The sequence below is a fragment of the Macaca fascicularis genome, chromosome 1 (assembly GCF_037993035.2).
Source record: "Macaca fascicularis isolate 582-1 chromosome 1, T2T-MFA8v1.1".
Taxonomy (NCBI): domain Eukaryota; kingdom Metazoa; phylum Chordata; class Mammalia; order Primates; family Cercopithecidae; genus Macaca; species Macaca fascicularis.
This window is the reverse complement of record NC_088375.1, coordinates 195,390,604-195,418,525: the sequence shown is the minus strand read 5'-3', so window position 1 is coordinate 195,418,525 and position 27,922 is coordinate 195,390,604. Positions and strand designations below refer to the sequence as shown.

General features: G+C 53.8%; 1 protein-coding gene across 1 annotated transcript in view; it reads left to right on the top strand.

Annotated features, from left to right (window-relative positions):
* The first annotated feature begins 4,571 nt into the window (after positions 1 to 4,571).
* LOC102137293 (bone morphogenetic protein 8B) overlaps positions 4,572 to 27,922 on the top strand; it is a 35,221-nt gene continuing 11,870 nt past the window's right edge. The window contains exons 1-3 of the mRNA XM_045386722.2: positions 4,572 to 5,257; positions 24,935 to 25,124; positions 25,544 to 25,692. Of these exons, the coding sequence (XP_045242657.2) occupies positions 4,924 to 5,257; positions 24,935 to 25,124; positions 25,544 to 25,692 (673 nt within the window). The 5' untranslated portion in view covers positions 4,572 to 4,923. The remainder of the gene's footprint in view (positions 5,258 to 24,934; positions 25,125 to 25,543; positions 25,693 to 27,922) is intronic.

The window sequence follows — 27,922 nt, the reverse complement described above, 5'->3', positions numbered from 1 at the left end:
TATTTTGTATTTCCTGATTTTCTTTTCAAGCACTACCTTATCTATAAATGTTACCCTGGAGTATAATCATGTTATAGGTACTTAAATGCATTATACGAATCAAAATATCTTGACGGATAAATTGTAGAGCTTAATAGATTTTGTTTTCTTTCATCCTTGTTAATTTTGTTTAATATGGCTGGGCATGGTGGCTCACGCCCATAATCCCAGCACTATGGGGCGCCAAGGCAGGAGGATCACTTGAGTTCAGAATTTGAGACCAGGCTGGGAAACATAGTAAGACCTTGTATCTACTAAAACTAAAAAAGCAATTAGGCATGGTGGCACATGCCTGTAGCCCCAACTACTAGGGAGGTTAAGGTGGGAGGATCACGTGAGCCATGATTGCACCACTGCTTTCCAGCCTGGGTGACACAGCAAGACCCTGTCTCAAAAAAAAAAAAAAAAAAACGGATATTAACATGAACATGTAGGATATCTGTCCTACTTACATGATTAAACAAATAGCATTATGTAAAAAGATACTAGAAATCTTGGAGATACTGGGTTCTGAGAGAATGGGACCAATTTTTCATACTATGTCACAGTATGCTGAAATTTCTGGTTAAGTGGTAGAATTTCAGAGGTGGAAGCAAAATCGGTCATCATATCTAGCTCCTTTGTTTTACAGATGGAGAAACTGAGATGGGAAAGTAGAAGAGAAAGTGATTTCCCTGAGCTCACGAAATGAATAAATGACAGAAGTGAACCTTGAAGTTCTCCACTCCTTATTCAAGTCTGGCACTTCTGTTTCCTCCAGCCTCTAGACAGTCGGCTTTATAATAGAGCAGCCAAATGCTAACTTAGTAACAAGAAGAAAAGGGCTAGAGGCTTCGGAGGTAAAGGGGCTGAAACTCATGCCACCTGTGTTCTTGGTCATCAGGCCACATTCCTTATGACATAGGCATTTGGTGAGGTCGATGCATGTTTGCCAAAGCTGTGAAGGCCAAATATCCTGATTAAAAGGAATTTGGAGCCTAATGGATTCTGAAGGAAGTGCTTACTCTGTTCTCCATAGAACTGAGGAACTTCAAGCTGCCGGGACTTTGTATAGGATAGTGTTTTCACCCTAATTTGCTTCCCCTTCTAGGCCTCTTGGCAGGAGAAGCATGCGAGACCAGCTTGACCTCCATCTTCCTAGATCCTGGACTATGGTACAGAATCTTAACAAGTAATTAAGGTTTTCTGGCAAAGTTCACCTGGCAGTGGCACCAACAAAAAGTGCATTTTTTTTCTTTTTTTCTTTTTTTTTTTTTTTGAGATAGGGACTCACTCTGTTGCCCACTGGAGTGCAGTGGCACAGTCTGGGTCGACCGCAACCTCCGCCTCCCAAGCTCAAACGATTCTCCTGCCTCAGCCTCCTGAGTAGCTGGAGTTACAGGCGTGCACCACCATGCCTGGCTAAAGGTGCGTTTCCATTCAACAAATGCCTGCACACAAGAACATGTAGGAAATAACTAGATGCTAGGAAAAGGGTTAAAGTATAATCACGGTTCTGGGCCGGGTATGGTGGCTCACACCTGTAATCCCAGCACTTTGGGAGACTGAGGCGGGTGGATCACCTGAGGTCAGGTGACCAGCCTGGTCAAGGTGGTGAAACCCCATCTCTACTAAAAATACAAAAATTAGCCAGGTGTGGTGGTGGGCACCTGTAATCCCAGCTACTCGGGGGGCTGAGGCAGGACAATTGCTTGAATCTGGGAGGCAGAGGTTGCAGTGAGCCAAGATTGTGCCACTACACTCCAGCCTGGGTGACAAGAGTGAAACTCCGTCTCAAAAATATATATATATATATGTGTGTGTGTGTGTGTGTGTGTGTGTATGTAAAATCACAGTCCTGTGATAGAAATGGTAAATGAGGAAGGCAAATTTGGTGTCTGCTGGGGACTTGAATGATGCAATAACTAGCTCATGTTTTTTGAGTGCTTACTGTAAGCCAGTGGTTATGCTAAGTGCTCTATATACATTCTCACTGAATACCCTTATCAGTTCTATGATCATTAGCCCCCTTTTCTTGATGAGACACTGAGTCTGAGAGGTTAAGATCACAGAGTTGCCAGGTGGCTAGGGAAAGCCCTTGTTTTGACACCACTTTCTCCAAGAAAGCTACCCCACCTCAGTTCCCTTCCAGTCCTAGTATTCTGGGATTCCACTCCCACATGGTCTGCTCCCACTTCCCTGCTCCTCTGCCCTTCCAGCCACTTTGTTGGCTCCTCTGTGGGAGCACAGCTTTCATTCTGCCTTGGGAAATTGCCGTGTTCACCAGCTGTCACCCCTGTTGCTGTGGGGTCTGCTCAGGGGCAGAGGCTTGTCCGCTCCATCTCTGGCTCAGGGCACAGCACAGAGCAGCTCACGGTGGTTGTTGCTGAACTGAATTGCGGGCAGAGGCCCTTGAAATGGCTAAAATCTGCTGTTTAGGTTTATGGGAATGTGAAGCCCGTTGTTTAGAAAACACAGCTCTATCTCCACATCGTAAATTGAGAAATGATTTCTATTATAAGAATCAGCCCAGCACTGGGCAGCTTGCAGTCTAGCTGGGAGCCCAGAATTGCACAAAACAAACGTGAGAATTGCACAGGCTGGATCTAGGGCCTCAAGTGATGCGCAGTGGATTCAAAAGGGGCATGCAGAGAGGACAGTGAAGGGGCCGTGAACAGGAGATTCCAAGACTCTGACCAAGATGACATGGGGACAAAGCCCTGTGGATTCAGCCTCCTAAACAGCTTTCTCTGCCCCTCCACCCCATCACCATTAGCAGCTCATTGTCATTGTACCCACTCCCACATCTGATTACTGTACCTGCCTCCAACTGCAGGGCCCTGACTCCTGTCTCCCTCTGATCCATATTCCGCTCTGCTTCCATGCTCTGGTCTTGGGTACTTTCAACGGTTATTCTGCATTATCCTTAGCTCAGTATCCTTATGGGACAGTCCCAGTCTGCAGAGAAGCCCCAGCCTCTAGGCGGTGGCATCCACGTCTGCTCCGCCTGGAGCCGGTGCAGGTGCCTCATGGGGGGCGCTCTGGGGACCGCGCAGAAAATTTACGGGCAGTGTGGAAATATACCTGTTGGGTAAAAGACAAACTAGGCATGTGTTTAAGCCACCAGCAAATGACTATTTAGATTACTAATTTGATGTAGAAAATTTTATTGAGGTGATGACTTCAAAACGTGATTTTGAGGGCATTATACACTTGCTTCAAGGTTTAATCTTCAATCCACATGGGGGGGCACCATAATCTGGTGCCCAGGGCTCTCGTCTAGCTCCTGTGAGGCCCTTTGCGGTCCCTCCCTTGCCAGCCCCTCCAGCCTTGGCCATTTGCCCCCTGGGCTCTCCAGGTTCTACTGCCCCCCTGCCCAAGCCCAGCTCCACTGCTGTGTGACATGGCGTAAGTCCCTTAACCGCTGTGTGCCTCAGTTTCCTCATATGTTAAAAGAGGAGGTTCCAGTGGTATGTACCCCCTAACGATGTGCGAGCATCACAGAAATGACACGGGACACACACTCAGAACATGCCTCGCGCATGGAAAGTGCTGACTGTTACCATTATTAGGCTCCCCCCCGGGGTCTCAGGGCCTTGGCACAAGCTATTCCGTCTGCCTGAAGCACTTCCCTCCACTGACCTTTCCCAGCGCAGTCTAGGTGCCTTCTTCCGCAGCGCCTGAACCACACAGGAATAATTATGTAAGGCGAGAGCGCGCCCAGGGAAGAGCAGGGTGTGCAGAAAGAGACTGAGTCAGTCGAGACGTTTCCGCGGGGATCCTTCTCCTACCAGGCCTGCACCGGGGCTGTGGCGACTAAGAAGACGTGCACAGGTGGCTCCCGAGTGTTCGGGAAGGGCCCCAGAGCCTCTGGCCCGGATGGAGGCAGGAAGCGGAGTCTCCTCTGCAAAGCTGTATCAGTACCGGGGACGCAGGGCGCGCAGCGTGGGCTGGCGGGGGCGGCCCGCCTGGGACCCTGCCCGGGCTCACGCGGGAGCCAGGTGGGGGACGCATGGAGAGGCAGCCGAGCAGGTGCTGGGAAGGAGGCGCCCTCAGAAGCGCATGCAGGGGCCACGGGGAAGGCGCCAGGAGGCGGCGAGGGGCCGCGGTGGCCGGAACCCGGGCCGGCTACTGCGGGCAGAGGAACGTGCCCCACCCCCGGGGCTTGGCTGGCACCGCCCGGCTCTCCAGACGGGGCTGGGGCCTCGTGTCGGGCCCGGTGACGACCCCCGCACACCACGGCAGGGCGACCGGGTGGCACCACTGGCGAGACTGGGACGGCGCCGCAGCCTTAGGATCTATGCGCCTAGGCCCGCGGCGGGAGCCACTACGGCCATGACCACGCTGACGCCCAGGCTGCAGGCCCCTCGCCCGGACCACCTGCCAGCCACCCCGAGTTCGCACCTCCGGGTCGCCCCACCCGCGACACCGGCCGCCGCCCCAGGACCCTCGCGGGCGTGGCCTCCGCGCCCCGGCCCCGCCCCCGCGCCCCCATTGGTCAGTCCCGGGGGTGGGCGGGCGGCACCGACGGCTGAGCCGGGACTGAGACTCGCGGGAATCGCGCAGCACTGGTCGCTGCCGGAGCTCGCCCGTCGACCCTGCGCTGCGCGGACCGCGGCCACAGACGGACTGGTGGGCACGGCGGCGACAGACGGATTGGCTGACAGTCCCAGTCCTCGGAGGAGCCCCGGCCTCGAGGCGGTGGCGTCGGCGTCCGCTTGTCCCAGAGCCGGGGCAGGTGCCGCTCGGGGGGCGCTCCAGGGACCGCGCTGAGGCCGCGTACGCCGCCCGCCGAGGCCGGCCCCCCGCTCGCCGAACCCAGCTCCCCGCTCGCCATCGGGGCGTCCCCGGGCCCAGGGGCGGCCGCGGAGCCGATGCGCGCCAGCTGAGCGTCCCCGGCCCGCCATGGCCGCGCTTCCCGGCCCGCTCTGGCTCCTAGGCCTGGCGTTGTGCGCGCTGGGCGGGGGCAGCCCCGGCCTGCGACCCCAGCCCGGCTGTCCCCAGCGACGTCTGGGCGCGCGCGAGCGCCGGGACGTGCAGCGCGAGATCCTGGCGGTGCTCGGGCTACCCGGGCGGCCCCGGCTCCGCGCGCCACCCGCCGCCTCCCGGCTGCCCGCGTCCGCGCCGCTCTTCATGCTGGACCTGTACCACGCCATGGCCGACGACGACGACGAGGACGGCGCGCCCGCGGAGCGGCGCCTGGGCCGCGCCGACCTGATCATGAGCTTCGTCAACATGGGTGAGTGCGGCCGCCCGCGCGGGGACCCTCGGAGTAAACTGGCTACAGGGGAGAGTGCGCGCATCCGCCGGGCCCTGGCCGAACGGTGTGTCACAGACGGTGAACGCGAACCACAGGGGAGTGGGACCGCCGTGGATAGGGAAAGTCTAAGGGTCATGGGGCCCCCTGGGCTGCGGGGTGGTCAGGAGCAGGGTGGGGGGAACTGTGGACTCCCAGGCGCTGCCTTCACCCTGCCCCAAACACACCCAGGAGTAAGAATCAGGTGATGTCCTTGCCCACCTGGGGTGCTCCAGGCAGACAGCCTGGTCCTGGGGAGACAGGTGAGTAAACAGAGGCCGGGATGCTGTCACTGTGATAAGGGCAGTACTGAGGAGAGGGACAAAGTTCAGCGTGGAAACCTGTGGTCACATCATCAGAGTGACCAGAGCTAACTCGCCTGCCCTGAGTCCCCAGCAGGCTCTTCCCTGTGCGGAGCCTGGGTGAGGCGCGGCTGTCAGGGGAGCGGCTGGGGAAGGAGCAGGCTCAGTTCAGTGGGGCAGGGACTGTGGCCTTGTCACCCTGGGCCCAACACCTCGGATGTGATCTGGTATAAGGTGAGTGTCCGGGCCTGTGGAATGGCCCAGTGGGTAGCTGGACCCACTTTGTTCTCCGAGGCAAAGCCTGGCTTTTCCTGTCTGCAAACATCTTGTCACACCCTGGAGCGATTTATTTCTTAAGATCTCAGAGATTTTTTTTTCCAGTACTAAACTCTTTGGTCTATGGTTGTGTAGTTACTGTTGGTCAGGTCCCCCATCTGCTTTGCCTCCTGTCTGTGGCTAGTGACAGGCCAGGGTCTGGGGGCCAAGGACCACAGCTCAGCCCAAAGTAGGGGAGCTGTGGGGCTGAGAGGAGGGAGAGGGAACCTGCCCCGGCCACCAGCCTCCCTCCACAGACAACATCATTAATTCTTCATCCTCACGACAACCCTGGTAACAGCCACCGTCTTCATCCCCGTCTCCCCGATGAGGACAGTGAGGCTCAGAGAGGCAGCGCCATGCCTAGGACAGTGCAGCCTCAAAGCCGCTGAGCCAGGACAGCCAGAAAGCCTGACTGTCCGTCCCTCCGGTGCCCAGTGAGATGACATTGCTGTTGTCAGGTCAGGCTTTCAGGGTGCAGAGAGCTTTCTGAGGAGTCTGGGCTGAAGAACACAGGGGACTGAGCCGCAGCAGGTTTTGTGGGGCCATCAGCCGTTTGCTTCCTACACTAGGGCAGAAGAGGGCATGGCCAAGCCTCTGCTCCCCACAACCCAAGAGCTGGTGGTGGAGGTGAGCAGCAGGAGACAGCCGTTCACCATCGGTGAGCGCCCAGTGCCAGGCACAGGAATCTGGCCGGTGGGATCTGGATGCTGCCTTCCTAGTTAGAGGACAGGGTGGGGGATGTGGGACAGAGGAGACCATCGTGAAGCTGGGACTGGGCCTCTGTCATCAGGACAGGCTGACACTGGGCTCAAGACCAAGAAGAGCTGTGGATGGAGTCGTCCAAGAATGTCCCCGGGGGAGTCGACCATCAGAATGAGTCACCACCCAGCCCATGTCCTGCCTCCCCTGGCATCCCCTGGGTCAGGACATGCCCAGCCTGGTGGGGCTGTTGCTGGGAATTGGGCAGGGTCTACCCCTCTGTGTGACCTTAGGGAAGTTCCTCACCCTCTCAGCCTTGGTTGCTCCTTGTAAAATGAGGTGCCTGGTGACCTGTCCTCAGGGTTGTTGTGTGATTGGTAGAGGGGCAGGAATGGAAAGCCTGTGCTGCTCCCCTCAGGGTGAACCTGGACCTGGCCATTTCTAGCCTTCCAGCTGTAGCCCAGCCTTAGTGTGGAGGTGACAGGAACATCTCCACATGTCTTGTACACCTGAAACCCAGAAATGAACTCTAAAAGCCCATCAAAGGTGTTTGTACTTATTTTTAAAATGAAAAGTAGCATGTGAAATTTTTCTCTTTTTTTCTTTCTTTTTCTTTTTTTTTTTTTTTTTTAAGAGGCAGGGTCTCGCTCCATTCCCCAGGCTGGAGTGTAGTGGTGTGATTATAGCTCACTGTGGCCTCTAATTCCTGGGCTCAAGCAGTCCTCCTCCTTCAGCCTCCCCAGTAGCTAGGGCTACAGTTGCACACCACCACACCCAGATAATTTTAAAATATTTCTTGTAGAGATGGGGAGGCTCACTATATTGCCCAGGCTGGTCTTGAACTCCTGAACTGAAGCAATCCTCCCACCTCAGCCTCCCAAAGTGCTGGGATTACAGGCGAACTTTCACAGCCTTACAATGCCTCATTTAATTCATGTGAGACTCTTTTGCCAGCCCTGTTTCATGGGCTCAGAGAGGTTAAATGGCCAGCCCAGGGGCCACACAGCACATCCGGGATGACATCCATGGCTGTGGATTCCAAATCCCAGCTTCCTCCCACCCCAGCTCTGGGCATTTCATGCAGACCTGTAGCCTCCAGCGCTGCGGGATTAACAAGCAGGTGGTTGTTAGTGGAAGCCCAGGCTGCGGGTGGGCGTGGCCAGCTGTCAGAAGGGCTTCTTTATTCTGCTCTGCTAACTGCACTAGTAGAACTCTCTCAGAGTAGCTTTAACTGGTAATTACTGAGGCCGTGGGGCAGGTGGGGGCGGGTAGACACATACCAGGATGCTGTCAGTGTTTGGAGGCCCCTGAAGGTTGGCGGCCCCAGAGCCACCACGGGATCTAATAGCAGGGTCGCTGTGGTGTCACCGCCCACACCCAGGCTCCCACACCTGCTCCCGCCAGCTCCACCTCTCCTATCAGCCTCGTCTGGCTCCTGAATAGCCAGGCCTGGTGCCCCTAGGGCCCAGCTGTTGATGGCAGCCTGTAGGACCCAGAGGGTGGGACTCTCACAGGCCTCCCGCCATGGCTCAGGTCTCTGTGCAGAGCAGGTGCTTTAGGAAGGCAAGCCTACGTCCTGATGTTCAGAGTCTGCTGCAATGGGAGGCCGGGGCTGGGGTCAGAGCCGGGGCCCCGGCTGGCCTGTCATCCATATCAGCCTGTAGACCTGGGCTCTCTTGGGCAGGACAGTGATGGAGCAGTTGGATTCTGGTCTCTCTGCTCAGGGAGGGGAGAGCCCTGAACTGGGAGGCAGGACCCAGGTTCTTGTGCTGCCTGGGCCTGCCATTAACTCCTGCATGTCCTGGGCCACGGCCCTTCCCTTCCCTGAGCCTCTGCTTTCTCGTCCATTCTACGGTGATGGCATCCGAAAAGCAAGGTGCCTCCCATCCCTGACCATGTGGCTCTGTGGCAGAGGCGCCTTCTCACAACACCGCCATGGCTTGGCCCCAGTGCCTCAGGCCGGCCCGGCCCCTCCTGAGGGAGGAAGGATGGTAGGAAGGACCACCTCTGCACACTCCTTCTCAATCCTTCTCCACCCATGTCAGCGGAGAGGCAGGTGCCCATGTTCCAGATTGAGAAACTGAGGCATACACAGGACTAGCAGGCAGAAGTCCAGCCAGGATCAGAATGCAGGCAGCTTCACTTTCGTCCTCACCCCTTCCTGAACCAGACAGATTTGCTCCTGTGGTCTCCAGTGGCCATGGACCGGGGTGTTGATGAACAGAGCCGTCTGGATTTGGGAGAAGCAGGACTGAGTGGGAATTCAGGACCTGGCCCGGGTCCTGCTCTGCCCTTGCCATGTGACCTGGAAGGGTGGCACCATCTCCGTGGGCCCTGGGGCCACTTCCTTTGTTTCTTTACTAGGGACCTTTTTCATTTTCCCATTCATTCATTCAGCAAATCATTCTGTAGCACCTACCAAGGACCAGGCACAGTTCTAGTCACTGGGGATATAACAGTGAAAAAAGTATCACGCCTGTAATCCCAGCACTTTGGGAGGCCGAGACGGGCGGATCACGAGGTCAGGAGATCGAGACCATCCTGGCTAACACGGTGAAACCCGTCTCTACCAAAAATACAAAAAAAATTAGCCGGGCGTGGTGGTGGGCATCTGTAGTCCCAGCTACTCAGGAGGCTGAGGCAGGAGAATGGCGTGAACCCGGGAGGCGGATCTTGCAGTGAGCCAAGATCGCGCCACTGCACTCCAGCCTGGGCAACAGAGAGAGATTCTGTCTCAAAAAAAAAAAAAAATGAAAAAAGTAAAGTTCCTGTCCTCAGGGAGATGACTTTCTAGTGCGAGAGACACATAATACATACGTGAGCCCTAAAGGTAATTAGGGCTCCTGGAAACAGGAGGGGCTGAACAATGGCGAGACAGATAGGGCTAGATTGGGGGTTTCTGACCTGAGACCCACACACACGGAATTTGCATGCTGACACCGACACCTGATCTCAGTGTGATCTGGGCTTTCCAGTCAACCTCCCCAAGCCTCAGTTTCCTCCTCTGTAAAATGGAGATACTCATCTTATGGGGCTGTTCCGGGCTTGTGTGAGATGATACCCAGCAATGCCCATGTGCCCAGAACCTCCGCATCTGTTCCGTCATTTGTATCTCACAATTGCCGTCACATCTGTGTTTGAAAGAGAAGAGAATGAGGCTCAGAGCAGTTAGGTGGTTTTCCCAAGGCCACACAGTGGGTCGTCTCCCTGTCTCCATGTCAGACATAGCAGCTGCGTCCACCAGGTCCCGGCCTATCATTAGATGCAGTAAGTGCTGTCAAATTGAACTAAACGTGAATGTGTGTTGTAAGCTAAGAAGCCTGTTGTTAAAGTATTTTTATTTTGGGGGGATTTATAGAAATAATGCATGCTCATTCTACAAAATTCAGATTCTGCAGAAGCATGTAACTTGGGTGCCCCTGGGGAGCCCCATTCCTACCAGACAGTCCCTCCAGCATCTACTTTCTGATCTTCATTGCCATGGCCTGTTCTTTGAACTTCACATAAATGGAATCTTACAGTGCATACTCTTGAGTCTAGTCTTTGACTCAGCATACTTCTGTTTCCATTTTCCTCCATGTTGTTGTATCTGTAGTTCTTTCTTTCCTAACTGAGTTGTATTCCATTGCATGAATATACATGCCACAGTCCATCCATTGTTAGGGACATTCGGGTTGTTCTGAACACTTTTACCCACGTCCCTCTGTGGATATATTAAAGTGGGAATTTTAATCTTGCGTGTGCCATTTGAGAGCTGTGCGATGCTGAGCAGCTTGCTTCAAGTCCCTCAAACTCAGTTTCCACACCTTTGAGACAAGGTAAGTGAGCCAGCCTCACGGGGTTGCATGCAGTGTAGCCAGCTGGAGGCTGACACACAGAAGGAACTTCACAAATGGGTGCTGACCGCGCCCCACTTCTGTACCATTGCTCATTGGGTAGCTCCTTCATAGAATACACTTACCTCCATTTTTGCTTGTGAAAACTCCACCCACTTTTAAATGAAGGTGGGTCAGGGTTTCCATAAATCTCTCTGCTCCTACCCCACAATCCCACAGGGACAGGCTCTTTCCAGGCAGAAGCCCCACCTGCCTTGCATGCACTTCTCTTAGGATTCTAGTCGCTTTCTGCCTGTGTGACCCAGGGGCACACCTAACCCCTCTTTCTCATACTTCTCAGCAGCCCCTGAACAACCTGAGAACACGACCAAGTCTGACTCTTCCCTGCCCCCGCCCCTGCCCCCCCACCCTTTGCCCCCCCACCCTTTGCCCCCCTCGTTGCCCCCCCCCCACCCCTGTGGCAGGAAGTTGAGGGAAAGAGGAACCCAGCAGGAGGCAGGGAGAGCCAGGAGGAGCCTGGGCCTGGTCAGATGGGACAGAGTGGGGCCAGCCCTCCCTGTCTGTGTGGGGGCCAACTATGGGTGCCACAGCTCCCTGGGCCCTCCCCTGGGACCCCGAGTCCCCACAGGGCCCCGCCAGGAGGAAGGTGGCTTCACAGGCATTCTCGGGTGTCTATTGACAGGAGGGCCTTGTTGACGGGTGACCCCCATCCCAGTATGTCCCATTGAACTCCAGGGCCACTCGTTTCACACTGGCCCCAAGTGTGAACATCCACATCACGGGCCTCTAATCTGACACGGGCCTCTAATCTAACCCTGGAAACCCTCTGCCCCCCTTGGCCTCAGTTTCCCCATCTCTGCAGGGTTGCCCAAAGGCCTTTCCAGCTCTGACCGAAGAATGTGCCCACCCCCTGCCTGCTGATGGGGGCTCCTCCGGGGTGAGGCACAGGGTGGGGAGGTGCACCCAGCCCCCCTCCTCCCGGAACCTCTTTCCCACAGGCAAGAGAGGATGTGTCACTGTGACCACTTCTTTCTGGAAAATTCCCACAGTTCAGTTCTTTCCTGGGATTTCACTGGAGGAATTGCATCTTTCTTGCTCACATCTCCTGGGATCTATTCTTGGCCTTGGCGGGCTTGATGTGGTGGTATGTGTGGGTGTTCCCTTTTAATTTGGGGTCCAGAGCTGTCTGAGGCCTGGACCGGTAATTATGAGAGCAGCACCATTTATGGAAACAGCCCTTGAAGCAAGCCAGTGATGAGACCCGGCTGGAAATACCTCAGCATGGAGGCCTGGGCCTGCCTGGAGGTGGTGCTGAGATTTCTGGGTGGGAGAAGCCCCTTCAGGACGCAGAACCAACGGGTCATGAGTCCCGCCCTCCCTTGGCCTGCAGAGGCTGTGGGGCCCAAGTCTTGTTTTGGGTCTGAAATGGGGCACCCCCCAGCCTTTGCTGCCTGTGGGACAAGCCAGACCAGCCCGGCCCAGGCACCCCAGGCTCTGGGGGAGCCACTGTCCACCCTCAGGGGCCAGGCCGGGAGAGGAGGCAGGTCCACAGCAGTCAGGAATGTCGGTGGCTTCTGATAGAGTCACACAGGGACATGGTAGCCACACCCGGACTGGCAGTGATACCCAGCCCAAAGGGCTCTGAGCCGCTGTCCTGGGGACAAGAGGCCCTTGGGAAGAAGGCGCTGGGGCACCCCCGCTCTAGAGCCCTGGAACACAGCGGCCGATGAGCCAACATGCAAGTCTCCCATATCCACCCACGTGGCTCCGTCCTGGCCCTCCAAGGGCTCGCTGTCCAGAGGAACAGCTGAACCAGAGACAGCAAGCCCTGGCATGGGGGCCAGGAGAGGTTGAAAGCCTGACCTGCCTGGGGTCTGAGGACTGGGAGGCTTCTCAGCCGGACTGAGAGGGACGGGGCCGCCTGGGGAGAGCAGCTTCCAGGAGGGACTCTGCGGGAGGCGTCTGCAGGCAGAAGGCACAAGAGGCCCGAGGGACAGATGGCAGGGCCAGCGCAGGGAGGGCCCTGGGACACTCTTCCTGTGGGCCCTTCGGGGCTGGGGAGGGTCTGAGGGGAGGTGGGACCAGTCACAGGCCACAGGAGTCTGTTCTGAGCTGGAGGATGAGGGTGTCTTTTGAAGTCTCACTTTTTGGTCAGAAATAAGACAGATTTAGGTTGTCTGAGTGAGACTGAATTACCCAGGGCACAAAAATAGCTAGAGCCCTTGTTGATGCTGGGCTGAGGGTCGCAGAGTTTGGCATCTGGAGGCCTAGCCTGGAGTGGCTGGTGGCCATGCCCGGTGAAGGCCACCTCCTGCCCCCAGTGGCCTTTCCTGGAAGAGCAGGATCCGGAGGTTGCTTTATCCGAGGCTGGAGGCGGAGGCTGAGGGCTCTCTGATGGTTTATTTTCCCAGAGCCATGGTGAGGTGGTGCAGAAGTAACCTTTTCTGCCTCCCATGTGCCTCTCCGTGGGGTGGCATTGTCTGTCCTGGATTCTGAGCCAAGCCCCCCAGCCGGTGTGTCTCAATGGAACTGGCTGTCACCAGTCCCTGTTGGCTGCAGAAAGCTCTATAGGCACACTGTGGCCCAAGTGACTTCTCACCTCCCAAGGTCATGGACTGTCACAACATTGGTTGGCAGCAACTGAAGTTTTGAAGTTCTTCCCAGGTCACAGGGCCTCTTTGAATCACTGTGCTGAGTTCTTGGAGGCTAGAAACAGGATTTCTTGGAGATGGACTGGCCTTGCCTGTCACTGCAACCTCCTCTCACACACTTCAGCCCCCTGACCACTAGATTCCAGCCACACCAGCCTCCTTGATGTTTCTCGAACATGCAGGGCCTTTGTATCCACTGTTCCCTCTGCCTAGAAGGCCGTCCTCCTCTTCACACGACTGGTTCCTTCTCCCACAGTCGAGGGTATTTTCCCCTTACTTCCCAGGTTTTAGACTAATGAATGGATCCCTAGCACTTTTGAAAGGCAGAGTTTCTCCACTACTGACAATCTTGCCTCCCAGGAAACATTTGACAATATCTGGAGACATTTTGAGTTGTGTAAATGAAGAGGGGAAGGGAGTGCTGCTGTCAGCTAAGGGGCGGAGGCCAGGGATGCTGCTAAACATCCTGCAGCACACAAAAGAGCCCCTACAACAAAGAATTATCCGGCCCACATCGTCAGTGGTGCCACAACTGAGAAACCTGTTCAAGGTGACCCGTGTTTGATGGTGGTGATGATGATGGGCTCACCCTTTATTAGATACAAGGTTGTCTTATTCTGTCTTGTGTTGCTGTAACAGACTCCCTAAGACTGAGTAATTTACAAAAAAAAAAAGAGAGGTTTATTTTATTTTATTTTATTTTATTTTATTTTTGAGACAGAGTCTTGCTCTGTCACCCTGGCTGGAGTGCAATGGTACAATTTCAGCTCACTGCAACCTCTACCTCCTGGGTTCAAGGAGTTCTCCTGCCTCAGCCTCCCAAGTAGCTAGGACTACAGGTGCCTGCCACCACACCTGGCTAATTTTTTGTATTTTTAGTAGAGATGGGATTTTACCACATTGGCCAGGCTGATCTTGACCTCCTGACCTCAGGTGATCCACCCACCTCAGCCTTCCAAAGTGCTGGGATTACAGGTATAAGTCACCGTGCCCAGCCGAAATGCGGCTACTGGCTGAAAGGCTCAAGGCTAGGCAGCTGCATCTGGTGAGAGCCTCAGGCTACTTCAACTCATGGCAGAAAGTGGCAGGACAGTGGGTGTGTGCAAAGAGAGCAAGTGGTGAGAGGAAGCAAGAGAGCAAGCCAGACTTTTTAACAGCCTCCCCCGTCTGGGGAACTAATCCATTCCCCTGAGAGGGAGAACTCACCCACTGGCCCCCTCCACCATGGCATTAGTCTGTGAGGGATTCACCCCCATGACCAGACACCTCCCACTAGGTACCACCTCCCATCACAGCCACACTGGGGATTAAATTTCATTGTGAGTTTTGTCGGGGATAGACCACATCCAAACTGTAGCAAGGGGTATATTATCTGTACTGTTCACCTTGCTTTTTTCTTTTTCTTTTTTTGAGACAGAGTCTCACCCTGGAGTGCCATGGTGCAATCACAGCTCACTGCAGTCTCAACCTCCCAGGCTCAAGCCGTTCTCCTACCTCAGCCTCCTGAATAGACTATAGGCAAAGTGCCATCGTGCCTGGCTAATTTTGTTGGTTTGTTTTGTTTTGAGACAGGGTCTCTTCTCACTCTGCCTCAAAACAAAGAGCTAAAGTGCAGTGACGTGATCTCAGCTCACTGCAACCTCTGATGCCTGGCTAATTTTAAAAAATTTTCTAGAGACAGGGTCTCCCTGCGTTGCCCCAGACTGATCTTGAACTCCTGCCCTCAAGTGGTCCTCCTGCCTTGGCCTCCCAAAGTGATGGGGTTACAGGCATAAGCCATCACAGCCAGCTGGGACATTTTCTTAGAAGTACAGTTTCTGAGTCACAGCATGTATCATTTTGCTAGATTATTGCCAGATTTCCCACCCTAGGGATTGTGCCACTTTGCATTCCTGCCAGCAATGCCCAGAAGTGTTCAGGTCTGATCTTAGAGTATCTTACTCATGAGGCCTTCTCAAACATCACATCTAAAGAAACCCCACACTGGGCCGGGTGTAGTGGCTCACATCTGTAATCCCAGCACTTTGGGAGGCCGAAGCGGGTGGATCACAAGGTCAGGAGTTCAAGACCAGCCTGGCCAAGATGGTGAAACCCTGTCTCTACTAAAAATACAAAAGTTAGCTGGGCTCAGTGACAGGCACTTGTAATCCCAGCTACTCGGGAGGCTGACACAGGAGAATCGCTTGAACGCAGGCAGCAGAGGTTGCAGTGAGCTGAGATCGCGCTACTGCACTCCAGTCTGGCCAACAAAGTGAGACTCTGTCTCAAAAAAAAGAAAAAGGAAAGAAAAGGAAACCCCGCACTGGACTGGAATTGGAGATGTCAGTATGACCTCAGATATTTACAAAATATATTTATAAAAACAGATACATACAGATGTGTGTTTTTGCACACATTAATGTACACACATATATCCTAGCTTTGTCCACTAAAAGGGCCTAAAAGTATTGACACTCCAGGACAGTGAGCAGCCCAGTGCCCAAATCTTGGTTTCTAAATATCTCTCCTAAAAGGAAACAAAACAAAACAGAACTCCTTGCAGAAATGGCTGATTCCAGGGGTGGGGATGGGAACTCCCAGGATGCACCTAGAGCATCTTGTGGTGCCAGTTAGAAGTGCTCAGAAAAGGATGGTGGGGGTGGTCAGAAGGACACAGGAGCCAACCTGAAGGAGCTGCCAGTGGCCAAAAGTAGAACAATTTGAGCAATGAAATAAATAACAACAGTATGAGATATAGCCCATAGAATAAAATAAACACCTTTGAATCCATAATGATATAAATAAATAATTAGGCTGGGCACAGTGGCTCACACCTGTAATCCCAGCACTTTGGGAGGCCAAGGTGGGCAGATCACCTGAGGTCAGGAATTCGAGACCAGCCTGACCAATATGGTTAAATCTTGTCTCTACTGAAAAAAATACAAAATTAGCCAGGCATAGTGGTGCACACCTGTAGTCCCAACTACTCAGGAGGCTGAGGCAGGAGAATAACTTGAACCTGGGAAGCAAAGGTTGCAGTGAGCCGAGATCATGCCATTGCACTCCAGCCTGGGCAACAGAGCAAGACTCTGTCTTAAAATAAATATTTAAATAAATAAATAAATGTAGAAGAAAGAACAAATCTTCCCTTAAAAAGAATTCCAATTAATACATGTACAAGGAAAGAAGGAAATAGAAAATCACTATTCCAGCCTGGACAAAACAGCAAGACCCCATCTCTACAAAAAATACAAAAAATTAGCTAGGTGTGGTAGTGCATGACTGTAGTCCCAGCTACTCGACAGGCTGAGGTGGGAGGATCCCTTAAGCCCTGGGAGGTTGAGGTTGCATCACTGCACTGCAGCGTAGGTGACCAAGTGAGACCCTGTCTCAAAAAATGAAAAAGAAAGAAAATCACTATTGGCTCATGTCTATGATCCCAGCAAGGTGAGCCAGGAGTTCAAGACCAGCCTGGGCAACATAGTGAGAGTTCATCTCTACAAAAAAATAAATTAGGCAGGCCAGGCATGGTGGTACTACGCTTACAGTCTTTTTTTTTTTTTTTAAACAGAGTCTCTTTCTGTATCCCAGGCTGGAATGGAGTGGTGCAATCTTGGGTCACTGCAACCTCCACCTCCCAGGTTCAAGCGATTCCCCTGCCTCAGCCTCCTGAGTAGCTGGGACTACAGTCATGTGCCACCACACCTGGCTAATTTCTTGTTTTTAGTAGAGATGAGGTTTCACCATGTTGGCCAGTATGGTCTCAATCTCCTGACCTCGTGATCCACCTGCCTCAGCCTCCCAAAGTGCTGGGATTATAGGCAGGGACCACTGCGCCTGGCCTGCTTATAGTCTTAACTGCTCAGGAGGCTGAGATGGGAGGATCACTTGAGTCTGGGAGGTTGTGGCTGCAGTAAGCCACAATCACACCACTGGACTCCAGCCTGGGCGACAGAGTGAGACTCTGTCTCAAAAAACAAAACAAAACAAAACAAAAAAAGTATTTTCCTCATGATATTTATTATTTACAAAATGAAAAATCGTGACATTACAGTGGAGAAACCTGGCAGACACCACAGTAACCAGGGAATCAAAGTTCATGCCACTAGTAATAAGACAGATTGGTATATATTGTCCCATTTGATGCTCTGAGAAGGGCATATCACTTTGAAGGGGGCCTGTGCCTCCACACCTGTGGGTATTTCTCGAAAGGTAGAGACGAGAGACTGAGAAAAGAAATAAGACACAGAGAGACGAAGTATAGAGGAAGAAAATGGGCTGAGGGGACCGGTACTCAGCATACACAGGACCCGCACCGGCACTGGTCTCTGAGTTCCCTCAGTATTTATTGATCACTATCTCTACCATCTCGGTGAGGGGGATGTGGCAGGACTATAGGGTAATGACGGGGAGAGGATCAGCAGGAAAACATGTGAGCAAAGGACTCTGTGTCATAAATAAGTTTAAGGAAAGGTGCTGTGCCTTGATGTGCACGTAGGCCAGATTTATGTTTGACTTTACACAAACATCTCAATGCAGTAAAGAGCAGTATTGCCGCCAGCATGTTCAGTCAGTATAGCATGAGACTCTTAATCTCAGGGTCACGGGTTCAAGCCCCATGTTGGGCGCCAGATGAAGGGGGCCTGCCCCTCCACACCTGTGGGTATTTCTCAAAAGGTGGAGATGAGAGACTGAGAAAAGAAATAAGACACAGAGACAAAGTACAGAGGAAGAAAAGTGGGCCCAGGGGACCAGAGCTGAGCATACGGTGGACCCGCACCGGCACTGGTTCCGTCAGTATTTATTGATCACTATCTCTACCATCTTGGTGAGGGAAATGTGGCAGGACTATGGGGTAATGGTGGGGAGAGGGTCAGCAGGAAAACATGTGAGCAAAGGACTCTGTGTCATAAAGAAGTTTAAGGAAAGGTGCTGTGCCTTGATGTGCACATAGGCCAGATTTATGTTTGACTTTACATAAACGCCCCAATGCAGTAAAGAGCGGTATTGCTGCCAGCATGTCTCACCTCCAGCCATAAGGTGATTTTCTCCTATCTCAGTAAATAGAATGTACAATTGGGTTTTACACCGAGACATTCCAATCCCAGGGACAAGCAGGGGACAGATGCCTTCCTCTTATCTCAACTTCAAAGAGGTCTTCCTCTTTTCACTAATCCTCCTCAGCACAGACCCTTTATGGGTGTCAGCCTGGGGGATGGTCAGGTCTTTCCCTTCCCACAAGGCCGTATTTCAGGCTGTCTCAGTAGGGGGAACCTTGGACGATGCCCAGGCTTTCTTGGGCAGAGGTCCCTGGGGCCTTCCGCAGTGCGTTGTGTCCCTGGGTACTCAGGACTGGAGAATGGGGATCACTTTTACCAAGTGTACTGCCTACAAACACATTTTTAACAAAGCACATCCTGCACAGCCCTAAATCCATTAAATCTTGAGTCAATACAGCACATGTTTCTGCAAGCATAGGGTTGGGGCTAGGGTTACAGATTAACAGCATCTCAAAGCAGAAGGATTTTTCCTAGTACGGATCAAAATGGAGTTTCTTTTTTTTTTTTTTTTTTTTTTTTTTTTTGAGACGGAGTCTTGCTTTGTGGTCCAGGCTGGAGTGCAGTGGCCGAATCTCAGCTCACTGCAAGCTCCGCCTCCCGGGTTTACGCCATTCTCCTGCCTCAGCCTCCCGAGTAGCTGGGACTACAGGCACCCGCCACCTCGCCTGGCTAGTTTTTTGTATTTTTTAGTAGAGACGGGGTTTCACCGTGTTAGCCAGGATGGTCTCGATCTCCTGACCTCGTGATCCGCCCTTCTCGGCCTCCCAAAGTGCTGGGATTACAGGCTTGAGCCACCGCGCCCGGCCAAAATGGAGTTTCTTATATCTTCCTTTTTCTATATAGACACAGGAACAGTCTGATCTCTCTTTCCCCCACACACTTCTGTGGTATTCTCCAAAATCCATAACTTAATTCAAACTTGAGAAAACATGTGACAAACCCAAATTGAGGGGCGTGCTACAAATAACTGACCAGCACTCTTCAAAAGTATCAAGGCTAGGTATGGTGGCTCATGCCTGTAATCCCAGCACTCTGGGAGGCCAAGGCAAGAGGACTGCTTGAGCCCAGGAGTTCAAGACCAGCCTGGGCAACATAGTGAGCCCTTGTCTCAATAAACAATTTTTTAAAAACTTAGCTGGGCATGATGGGGTATACCTGTGGTCCCTGCTACCCGAGAGGCTGAACTGTGAGGATCACCTGAGCCCAGGTGGTTGAGGCTGCAGCGAGCTGTGACTGTGCCACTGCACTCCAGTCTGGGTGACAGAGCAAAACCATGTCTCAAAAAAAAAAAAAAAAAAAAAAAAAAATACAGTGTCAAGGTTGAAAGGGAAGGAAAGACTGAGGAATAGTCACATCAGAGGGGCCCCAGGGGAAATGACACTAAAGGTATTAATGTATCAATAACATGGGATCCTAGATTGAATCCTTGGCAGAAAAAGATATTAGTAGGACAGTTGGTAAAATTAGAGAAAAGTCTGGATTTAGTTAACAGTATCAATTTCCTATTTTTTTTTTTTTGAAACGGAGTCTCACTCTGTCACCCAGGCTAGAGTGCAGTGGTGCGATCTCAGCTCACTGCAACCTCCACCTCCCAGGTTCAAGCAGTTCTGTGCCTCAGCCTCCCGAGTAGCTGGGATTACAGGCACCTACCACCACACCCAGCCAATTTTTGTATTTTTAGTAGAGACAGGGTTTCACCATCTTGGCTGGACTGCTCTTGAACTCCTGACCTCATGATCCACCCTCCTCAGCCTCCCAACGTGCTGGGATTACAGGCGTGAGCCACCGTACCCATCCCCCCAATTTCCTGATTTTCTTATACTACAGATTGGTTATGTAAGAAGCTATCATTAGGGGAAGCTATCAGGGAAAGAATGGAAAGTCTGCACTGTTCATGCCATTTCTCTTTAGATGTAAATAATCCTAAAGTATTTCAAAATCCAGTTAAAAACATAAATAAGGCAGCCCCCACACTCCCTGTGTTATTCCCAGTCCCCCCATCTTTGTGTACTTCCTAGCACTTAGCACATAGGCTGATCTTGTTTGTTAACTTTCATGTTTGTTTTTTGTTTTTTTTTTTTTTTTTTGAGACGGAGTCTCGCTCTGCCGCCCAGGCTGGAGTGCAGTGGCCGGATCTCAGCTCACTGCAAGCTCCGTCTCCCGGGTTCCCGCCATTCTCCTGCCTCAGCCTCCCGAGTAGCTGGGACTACAGGCGCCCGCCACCACGCCCGGCTAGTTTTTTGTATTTTTTTAGTAGAGACGGGGTTTCACCGTGTTAGCCAGGATGGTCTCGATCTCCTGACCTCGTGATCCGCCCGTCTCGGCCTCCCAAAGTGCTGGGATTACAGGCTTGAGCCACCGCGCCCGGCCCATGTTTGTTATCTTACTTCCCTGCAAGCCTGTAAACCCCATGGGGACAGGAGCTGCCCCACCTTGCTTACCGCAGTGTCTCCTGCACCTAAATAATGACTTGTGCACCATTAGTACTGCTTTAAAATGTACTGAATAATGAATTAATTCATATTCCTGGCTGTGACCAGGAAAAATGAATGAGGAAAAGTCAGTGTTCTTATAAAGCCTTCAGATCATGAGAAGGCAACAAAGACAGAACCTCCTCCTTCATGCCCAAAAGTGAAATTATGGGATGCTCAAAAATAGGATCCCTGTCCCAGATTTTGCAGATAGGGGAAATAAATGTGCTGCCCAGAAACCTTGCTCCACACATCAGTGGCTCCTCCCGGGGCCACCATGGAGAGGGGATTCCTGGCAGGATGTATCTCAGATGACTGGGATCAGGACATTGGCCTGACAGACAGCATCTCCCGCACGGGCCTCCCAGCCTATCTGAATCTGACAGGGAGCCCTGGAATGAGCTTCCCAACCCTACAACTGGCAGCAGAATTTTACTGGGAAAACCCAAGAAATCACGTTGTGCAGACCTAGGCCTTTCCCAGGAATTCCCTCCGTGGACCCTCAAATCAGCAGCCGCTGGGAGGCAGCAGCAGGCATTTCATGCTGTGTATTGAGGGCCTGTCAAGAGGCCTCGAGCGCTTTTGGCCAATTCCAGCATGGTTTTTATGCCCCTTTTCACAGCATCAGACGGAGGTGGTCCACAGTAGCGGAAGGAGCCCAGCGAGGAGTCAGGGTTCTGTTTCCACATGTGGGAACGTGGGAGGAGATTGTATTTGGTACTTTCTGTCTGAGCCAGAACTGGGGGACCGTCCCAGTGGCATTGCTGAGGTGTGGCCGCTCAGCCAGGCATCTTTGGGAGATTCCAGACCTTGATTCTATGGGAAGGTGGGGGCTGGGCATTCACTGACAAGGAAATGTTCCCGAATAGTGTGGGAGAAGCATTCGCTGGACTGAAACCAAGAACTGGTTACAGTCAACAAACCTTGCTCTTCATCATTTTCATTTGACCCTGTTTCAAAGTGTTATTTTGCAGGCGTGGACACTGAGCCCAGAAGGTTAAGTGCCTTGACAAAGGTCAGGCAGGTGAAAAGGAAGCACCTGGAAGTTGAACTGCTAGATTTCCATGGTGTATTTCCTCTCATTCCACACTTTTATTTAGAAAAAAAGAAAACTGGCCGGGCGCAATGGCTCACGCCTGTAATCCCAGCACTTTGGGAGGCCGAGATGGGTGGATCACGAGGTCAGGAGATCAAGAACATCCTGGCTAACACGGTGAAACCCCATCTTTACTAAAAATACAAAAAATTAGCTAGGCGTGGTGGCAGGCAGCTGTAGTCCCAGCTACTCGGGAGCCTGAGGCAGGAGAATGGCGTGAACCCGGGAGGCGGAGCTTGCAGTGAGCTGAGATAGTGCCGCTGCACTCCAGCCTGGGCGACAGAGTGAGATTCCGTCTCAAAAAGGAAAAGAAAAAGAGAAAACTGAACATCTCCCTTTCCCCACCATGGCCGCTGAGTTTCAGACATGGCCTCCTGATGGTCCTGGCTGGATGTTTGTCACTTTGATACTTTAAGTTGGAAAAGTAGCTGTTAACCGCCAGAGCCATGGCTGCCCTCCTATCCCATGGCCCCTGCCTGTTCACAGCCCTGGGTGGGAAGGACAGAATCCCCACTTTGCAGACAAGGAGACTGAGGTCACACAGGTTGCTCACACGGTCAGGGCTGGGGCCAGGAACCCAGCTACTGGCCAGAGAATCTACCCTTCCAATGCTCTCTTAGCCACTAAAGCAGGGGCTATCTGCCCACGAACCTTCATAGGGGAAAATCTGGGTCCCAACAAATGCTCTTCCTCAGCCCCAGCTTTTGAGAAATATCTTTTCTATCCAAAGGTACAACCACTGGCCAGCTGCAGACCCACACAGCTCCAGCAAAGAAAGGGCAGTCCCTTCACCCGGTCACGGTAATGCCTATTTCAGTGTCACACCCCAGGAAGTTTTATCAGTTTCTGATAAAAATCATTATTTTCCTAAAAATTTCCCAACTTCCAGGCTTGCCTGGAACAGCCAGGGGAGGCAGTTTCCTGTGCTGGAATTCCTGGGTGGTTTATCGATTTCACAAGCCCACAGCGGGGAAGTTTGGAACTCGGGTCGGTTCAGTTGAACAAAACTCTTGAGTCAGCCTGGGTAGACCCCCAGGTCAGGCAGGGAGGGAGGCCACAGAGCACGGGCGTCCCCACAGAGCTGATGGGTTTGTGGGCTGTTCCCTCAGTCCTCGGATCCCACATGAAGTCAGCATGTGGCCTGCCGACAGGGATACCAGTGAGCCCCAGGACCCACCCGGCAGCCCTGCTGTGCCCTGGGACACAAGCACACAGCCATGCTTTGAAAGTGGACAGGAGAAGCCGCGAGTGAGCTGCTCGTCACTGTTGCATGCCCTGTGACAGCCAACAGCGTGGACTGATTTCGTCTTGCAAATGGGGGATTCTTACCCAGCCATGTAACACAGCAGGGTCTGCAGATCCTGAACCCACTGAAATTGTCACCCAAGTCATGTTGTGTGAGTGTGTTAGGGAAGAGAGCACACGTACATAGATATTCATGGGAGGAGGTCCAGAACTCTGCCATCAGTGATCTCTGCCTACGGGGAGAGATCGTCGCCTGCGTCACGGCACCTGAGCAGCCCGGCTCTCAGGCGGGCTTTTGTGGCGTGCCCAGCACCCTCAGGTGCTGTGGAACAAGGCAAGTTCTTTTCTTCTCCGTCCTGGGCTGGGATGAGCGGCCACCTCCTGCCCACACATTTCTGGCCCCATCCCCCGCCCCACACAGCTGTTCGCCTGCCCATGGCTGGACCAGGTCCCCACCGCAAGGACAGGAAGTGCTCCCCACATCCGCCTCGGCCCGCACAGCCTGGTGCTTTTCCAAACCTGACTGTGGTCACTGAGCCCAGTAACCAGAGAGAATTTTTAAAAAGACTCACAAACATATCATTGAAATCTCAGTGTTGGGTTTTGGGGAAGGCACTGGGCGGCTCCCACCCCTGCTTTCCGGAAACACAGATTTCTAGAGTTTGAGAGGGACAGGAGGCTAAAGTGAGACTGCTCTAAATATAGCATCCTGGGTATTTCCGGACACCTGGGGAAATGTGGGCTTTATTCCGCAACTGTGGCATTTGTTTGACTGTCAGGCCAGCCCCCGCCACGGGGCCCTGCCGCCCATCTCACCTCCAGCCTGGCCTCTACCCTCGCCTCCACCGCCTCCACCGTGTCTTCTAATTCCCCGCCCCCCACGCCGCCCCCCTGCTGCCCCCATCCCCTGTGCTCCCCACTGGCCAGAAGCGCAGCCCAGGCTCCTGGCCCGGGATTGGCACCCTCAGCAGGCAGGCCGCAGCAGAGCTCATGTGCTGTCCCCAGCATTGCCGACCTGTGGGCGCCTCCACCCCTGCGCATGTGAGGTCCCCTCTCCCTAGAGCACCCTCCCCGCCACCTTCTCCACCTACCAAGACCCCATCCTACCCTTCAAAGCCAGTTCAGATGCCACCTGCTCAGATCCCATCACCCAGTGAGACCCTCCGACTTCCCCAGCACCTGACTGGCCTCTCCGGGAGTTGTCACTCCTGCCCTGGTTTTTCTTGTTCCTTTCCACGTTTCCCTCCTTCCTCCTCCACCTTGTTCCAGAAAGGAAACGTCAGTCTCCTGCCCTCTGCTGTTTCCTGGTGCTTGCTTTCCCTGCCCTGCCCTCAGGCCCCTCTGCTCTGGCCCTCTGCCCTGGCTGGCCAGCCCCTGCAGGGCCCGTCTCCCTGACCCATGGCAGATTTGCACTCATGCCTCAGCCCAGCTCAGCTGTCAGCCCTGAGCCCTCCCCTGCCACACCTCCCATCCAGGCAGTGGGCAGGCTCTGGATGGCTCGTGTCCCCCGAGATGCCTTCAGTGATGTCGGTTTTGTCCCTGTCTACCAGGTTTCCCTGCAGGGCCGGGGCCCTTTTCTGCCTTGGGTCCAATGTCCATCTTCCCTTTAGCCTGGAAGCTCCCAGAGGAGGCTCCCTCCTCTGTCTCATCTCCGGGTCCCAGGACCAGCCAGACCGAGAAGGGGCGCAATGGGAGTTTGGGGTTTGGAGCCTGGGGTCTGTTGAGCACCAGCCAGGTGCAGGGCTCAGGCTGAGCCTGGCTGCAGGGCCTCTCAGCCCTGTCTGCTCCCTGGGACCAAGCCTGGAACAAACGTTTGCACAAAAGGAAACCGGCCCCGCCAGGCCTCCCTGGGTCCCCTCCACCTTGAGTGGTGGGTGGCTGGGGGCGGTGGCTCACACCAGCTCTGCCCACTCCAAAGTCCGAGCCATTCCAAGTGCCAGCCCAGCTCTGCTTTGTCTTCTAGTGGAGCGAGATCATGCCCTGGGCCACCGGGAGCCCCACTGGAAGGAGTTCCGCTTTGACCTGACCCAGATCCCGGATGGGGAGGCGGTCACAGCTGCGGAGTTCCGGATTTACAAGGTGCCCAGCATCCACCTGCTCAACAGGACCCTCCACGTCAGCATGTTCCAGGTGGTCCAGGAGCAGGCCAACAGGTGCCTTCCCCTTGGCCCAGGTGCCCCTGCCCCTGCCCGCCTCACAGTCTCATGGTCAAGGCAACCCAGCAGGGAGTGGGGGTTGGTGGAACACTTCCCAGAGGACCCGAAAGAGACCCTCAAAGACGGGAAAGATGCTTGGCCCGAGCCCCCTGCACTGCGGGAAGAGCCCCAGTGACAGTCCTGCCTTCAAGTCCCTGCCCTGCCATCCTGGCTATGGGGACTTGAACAGCTCATTGAACCACTGAGCCTCAGTTTCCTCATGTGTACACCTCTGTGGGCTGAGGCGGTGAGATGAGGCTCAGAAGGGGCACAGGCAGAGTCAGGTAGGAGATGCCCCGGTGACGGCCCCCAGCGGGTCCTGGAGACACAGAGGCAGCTGTGCCGGCCGCCGGTTAATTGTTCTTTCGTGTCCACAGGGAGTCTGACTTGTTCTTTTTGGATCTTCAGACGCTCCGAGCTGGGGACGAGGGCTGGCTGGTGCTGGACGTCACAGCAGCCAGTGACCGCTGGTTGCTGAAGCGTCACAAGGACCTGGGACTCCGCCTCTATGTGGAGACTGAGGACGGTGAGGCTGGGGGCTCTGTGGGAGCAGCCCCTGGGGCTTCTCTGTGCCAGCACAGGCAGCAGCTTCCTGTGGCCCTGGGCTCCCGGCCTCACCAGCTGTGCCCGCTGCAAGGGTCACTGAGGTCCAAGGCACAAGGTCTGGCCCAGTGGGGGCGCTCCCTCCTCTCCCTCTGCTTCCCAGGAGGCAGGCGGTTCCTCCCACGGAGCAGCCTCCACCCTGGGAGTTTCTGTCCTGGGAAGGGAAGGAGGGGAAGTGGCTGTATCCTCAGACACTGAGGCCAGGAGGCTGGGTTTGAAGCCCAGCTCGGCAGTGCCCTGCCTCAGTGACCTTGGCTGGGACTTACCTTTCCAGACCCTGTCTTCTCTTCTGTAGGATGGGGATTCATGCCCTTGTTCATTCCACAGGTGAAATTGGGGAGAGCCTCTTTTATGCCAGGCAGTAGGAAGACAAAGGCCAAAGTGGGCATGAGATGGGCATGTTTGAGGCCCGGCAAGGGGGCGCCATGGAGCAGCGGTGAGGGCGGGGGTCCCAGGGGCCATTCTGAGTCAGGGTGAACCAGGGCCAGGCGGTGAGGTTCTTAGCGTCGTTGATTTTATTTAGTAGCAGTGGTGGACGACAGGATCTGATTCAGGTTTTAAAAGAGAACCCTCTGAGATGCCCCCCTCTCAGGGTGGAGCAGAGCTCCCCACCCCTTCCGTGGGCCGCACAATGACTTGCTTCCTGAAAGTGCCCTGTGGACAGGGCGTGGGGTACCTGACGCGCAGCACCTCAGCCAGGTGAGGAAGCCCCACTGCAGTGACCGGCACGGGGCTGGCATGTGCACTGGGTGTAAGGGAAGGAGCAGACCACTGAGCTTCAGAGGCCCCCCCCGCTGTGAACCCGAAACCCCAGTCCAACCACAAGAAGACCATCAAACCCAAAGAGAAAGGCGTTCCGCAGAATACCTGGCAAACACTTCTCAAAACCGCCAAGCTCATCAAAAAAAAGGAAGGTTGGGAAATTGGAAGAGCCCAGAGGCACCTAAGACGACCAGCTCAGTGCATGTGGGGTCCTGGGTGGAATCCTGGACCAGCAAAAGGGCATTAGGGGAAGGTTAGGAAATCCAGATCAATCATGGTGTTTACTTAATAATAAGATACCAGTACTGGTCCATTAGTTATGAGAAAGGTACCCTACTAGTTTAAACTATTAACATTTCCCAGGGGAAACTGGGTCCAGGTATATGGGAACTCCTTGTGTGGTTTTTTTTTTCTTTGAGACAGGGTTTGGCTCTGTTGCTCAGGGTGGAGTGCAGTGGCGCAATCGCAGCTCACGGTAACCTCCAGCTCCTGGGCTCCAGCGATCCTCCCACCTCAGCCTCTGTACTACCTTTGCAAATTTTTATGTAACTATTAACTGTTGTAAAATTAAAACTTTACTGAATATATGCATAAAATAAGGAACCCCCTGACTTCAGTGGGGAGAGCAGACTGAGAGGGACAAGAGTGAAGTCACAGAGACTCGTGGGGGCCCCACAGTGGTGCAGGTGGGCGCTGTGAGCGGCCTGTTGGTAGCAGTGGAGATGGAGAAAGATGAGTCGATTTCAGTGTCAGGACATGCTTATAGCTGGCGAGGAGGTGAGGGAACGGGAGGAAGCCTGAATGATGTGTGGATGGAACCAGTGGATTTTTTTCAATAGATTTCTCTTTTTGGGGAAAGATAGATGAAGGGCACATTTGAGTTGTGTGGCCAAGGGTTCTTTTTTGGCTGGAATATTACTGAGCCCCCTGGGATGTTACTGAGCTCACTGGTCCTCATGGAAATGCCATTCCAGGGACAGGTGAGCGTGAAGACCCAGGCGAGGGAAGTGCTGGCATGTAAGTGGATTTAAAGCGTGGGGTGGGACCAGATCATCTAGGGAAGGAGGTAGTGATGGAGAAGAAAGAGGGCCTGGCCCAGAGCAGTGGGACCTCCAACATCCAGAGACCTCACAAGGAGGGGCCACAGCGAGCCCACAGAGACCAGCCAGGGAGGGAGCAGCACACCTGGAGGACGAGGTGACCAAGATGCCAGAGTCAAGTGTTTCCAGATGCAAGGGTTTGTCGTTTGTGTCCAGCTGTGGGCACTGAAGGCAAGAACAGAGAAGTGACCGAGGGTTTTGCCTCACAGAGGTTGTTGATGGCCCAAATCTCCGTGGAGTGTGGGTCTGACTGGGGAGGTGGAGGGAGACAGGCAGTGGAGGCAGGAGACA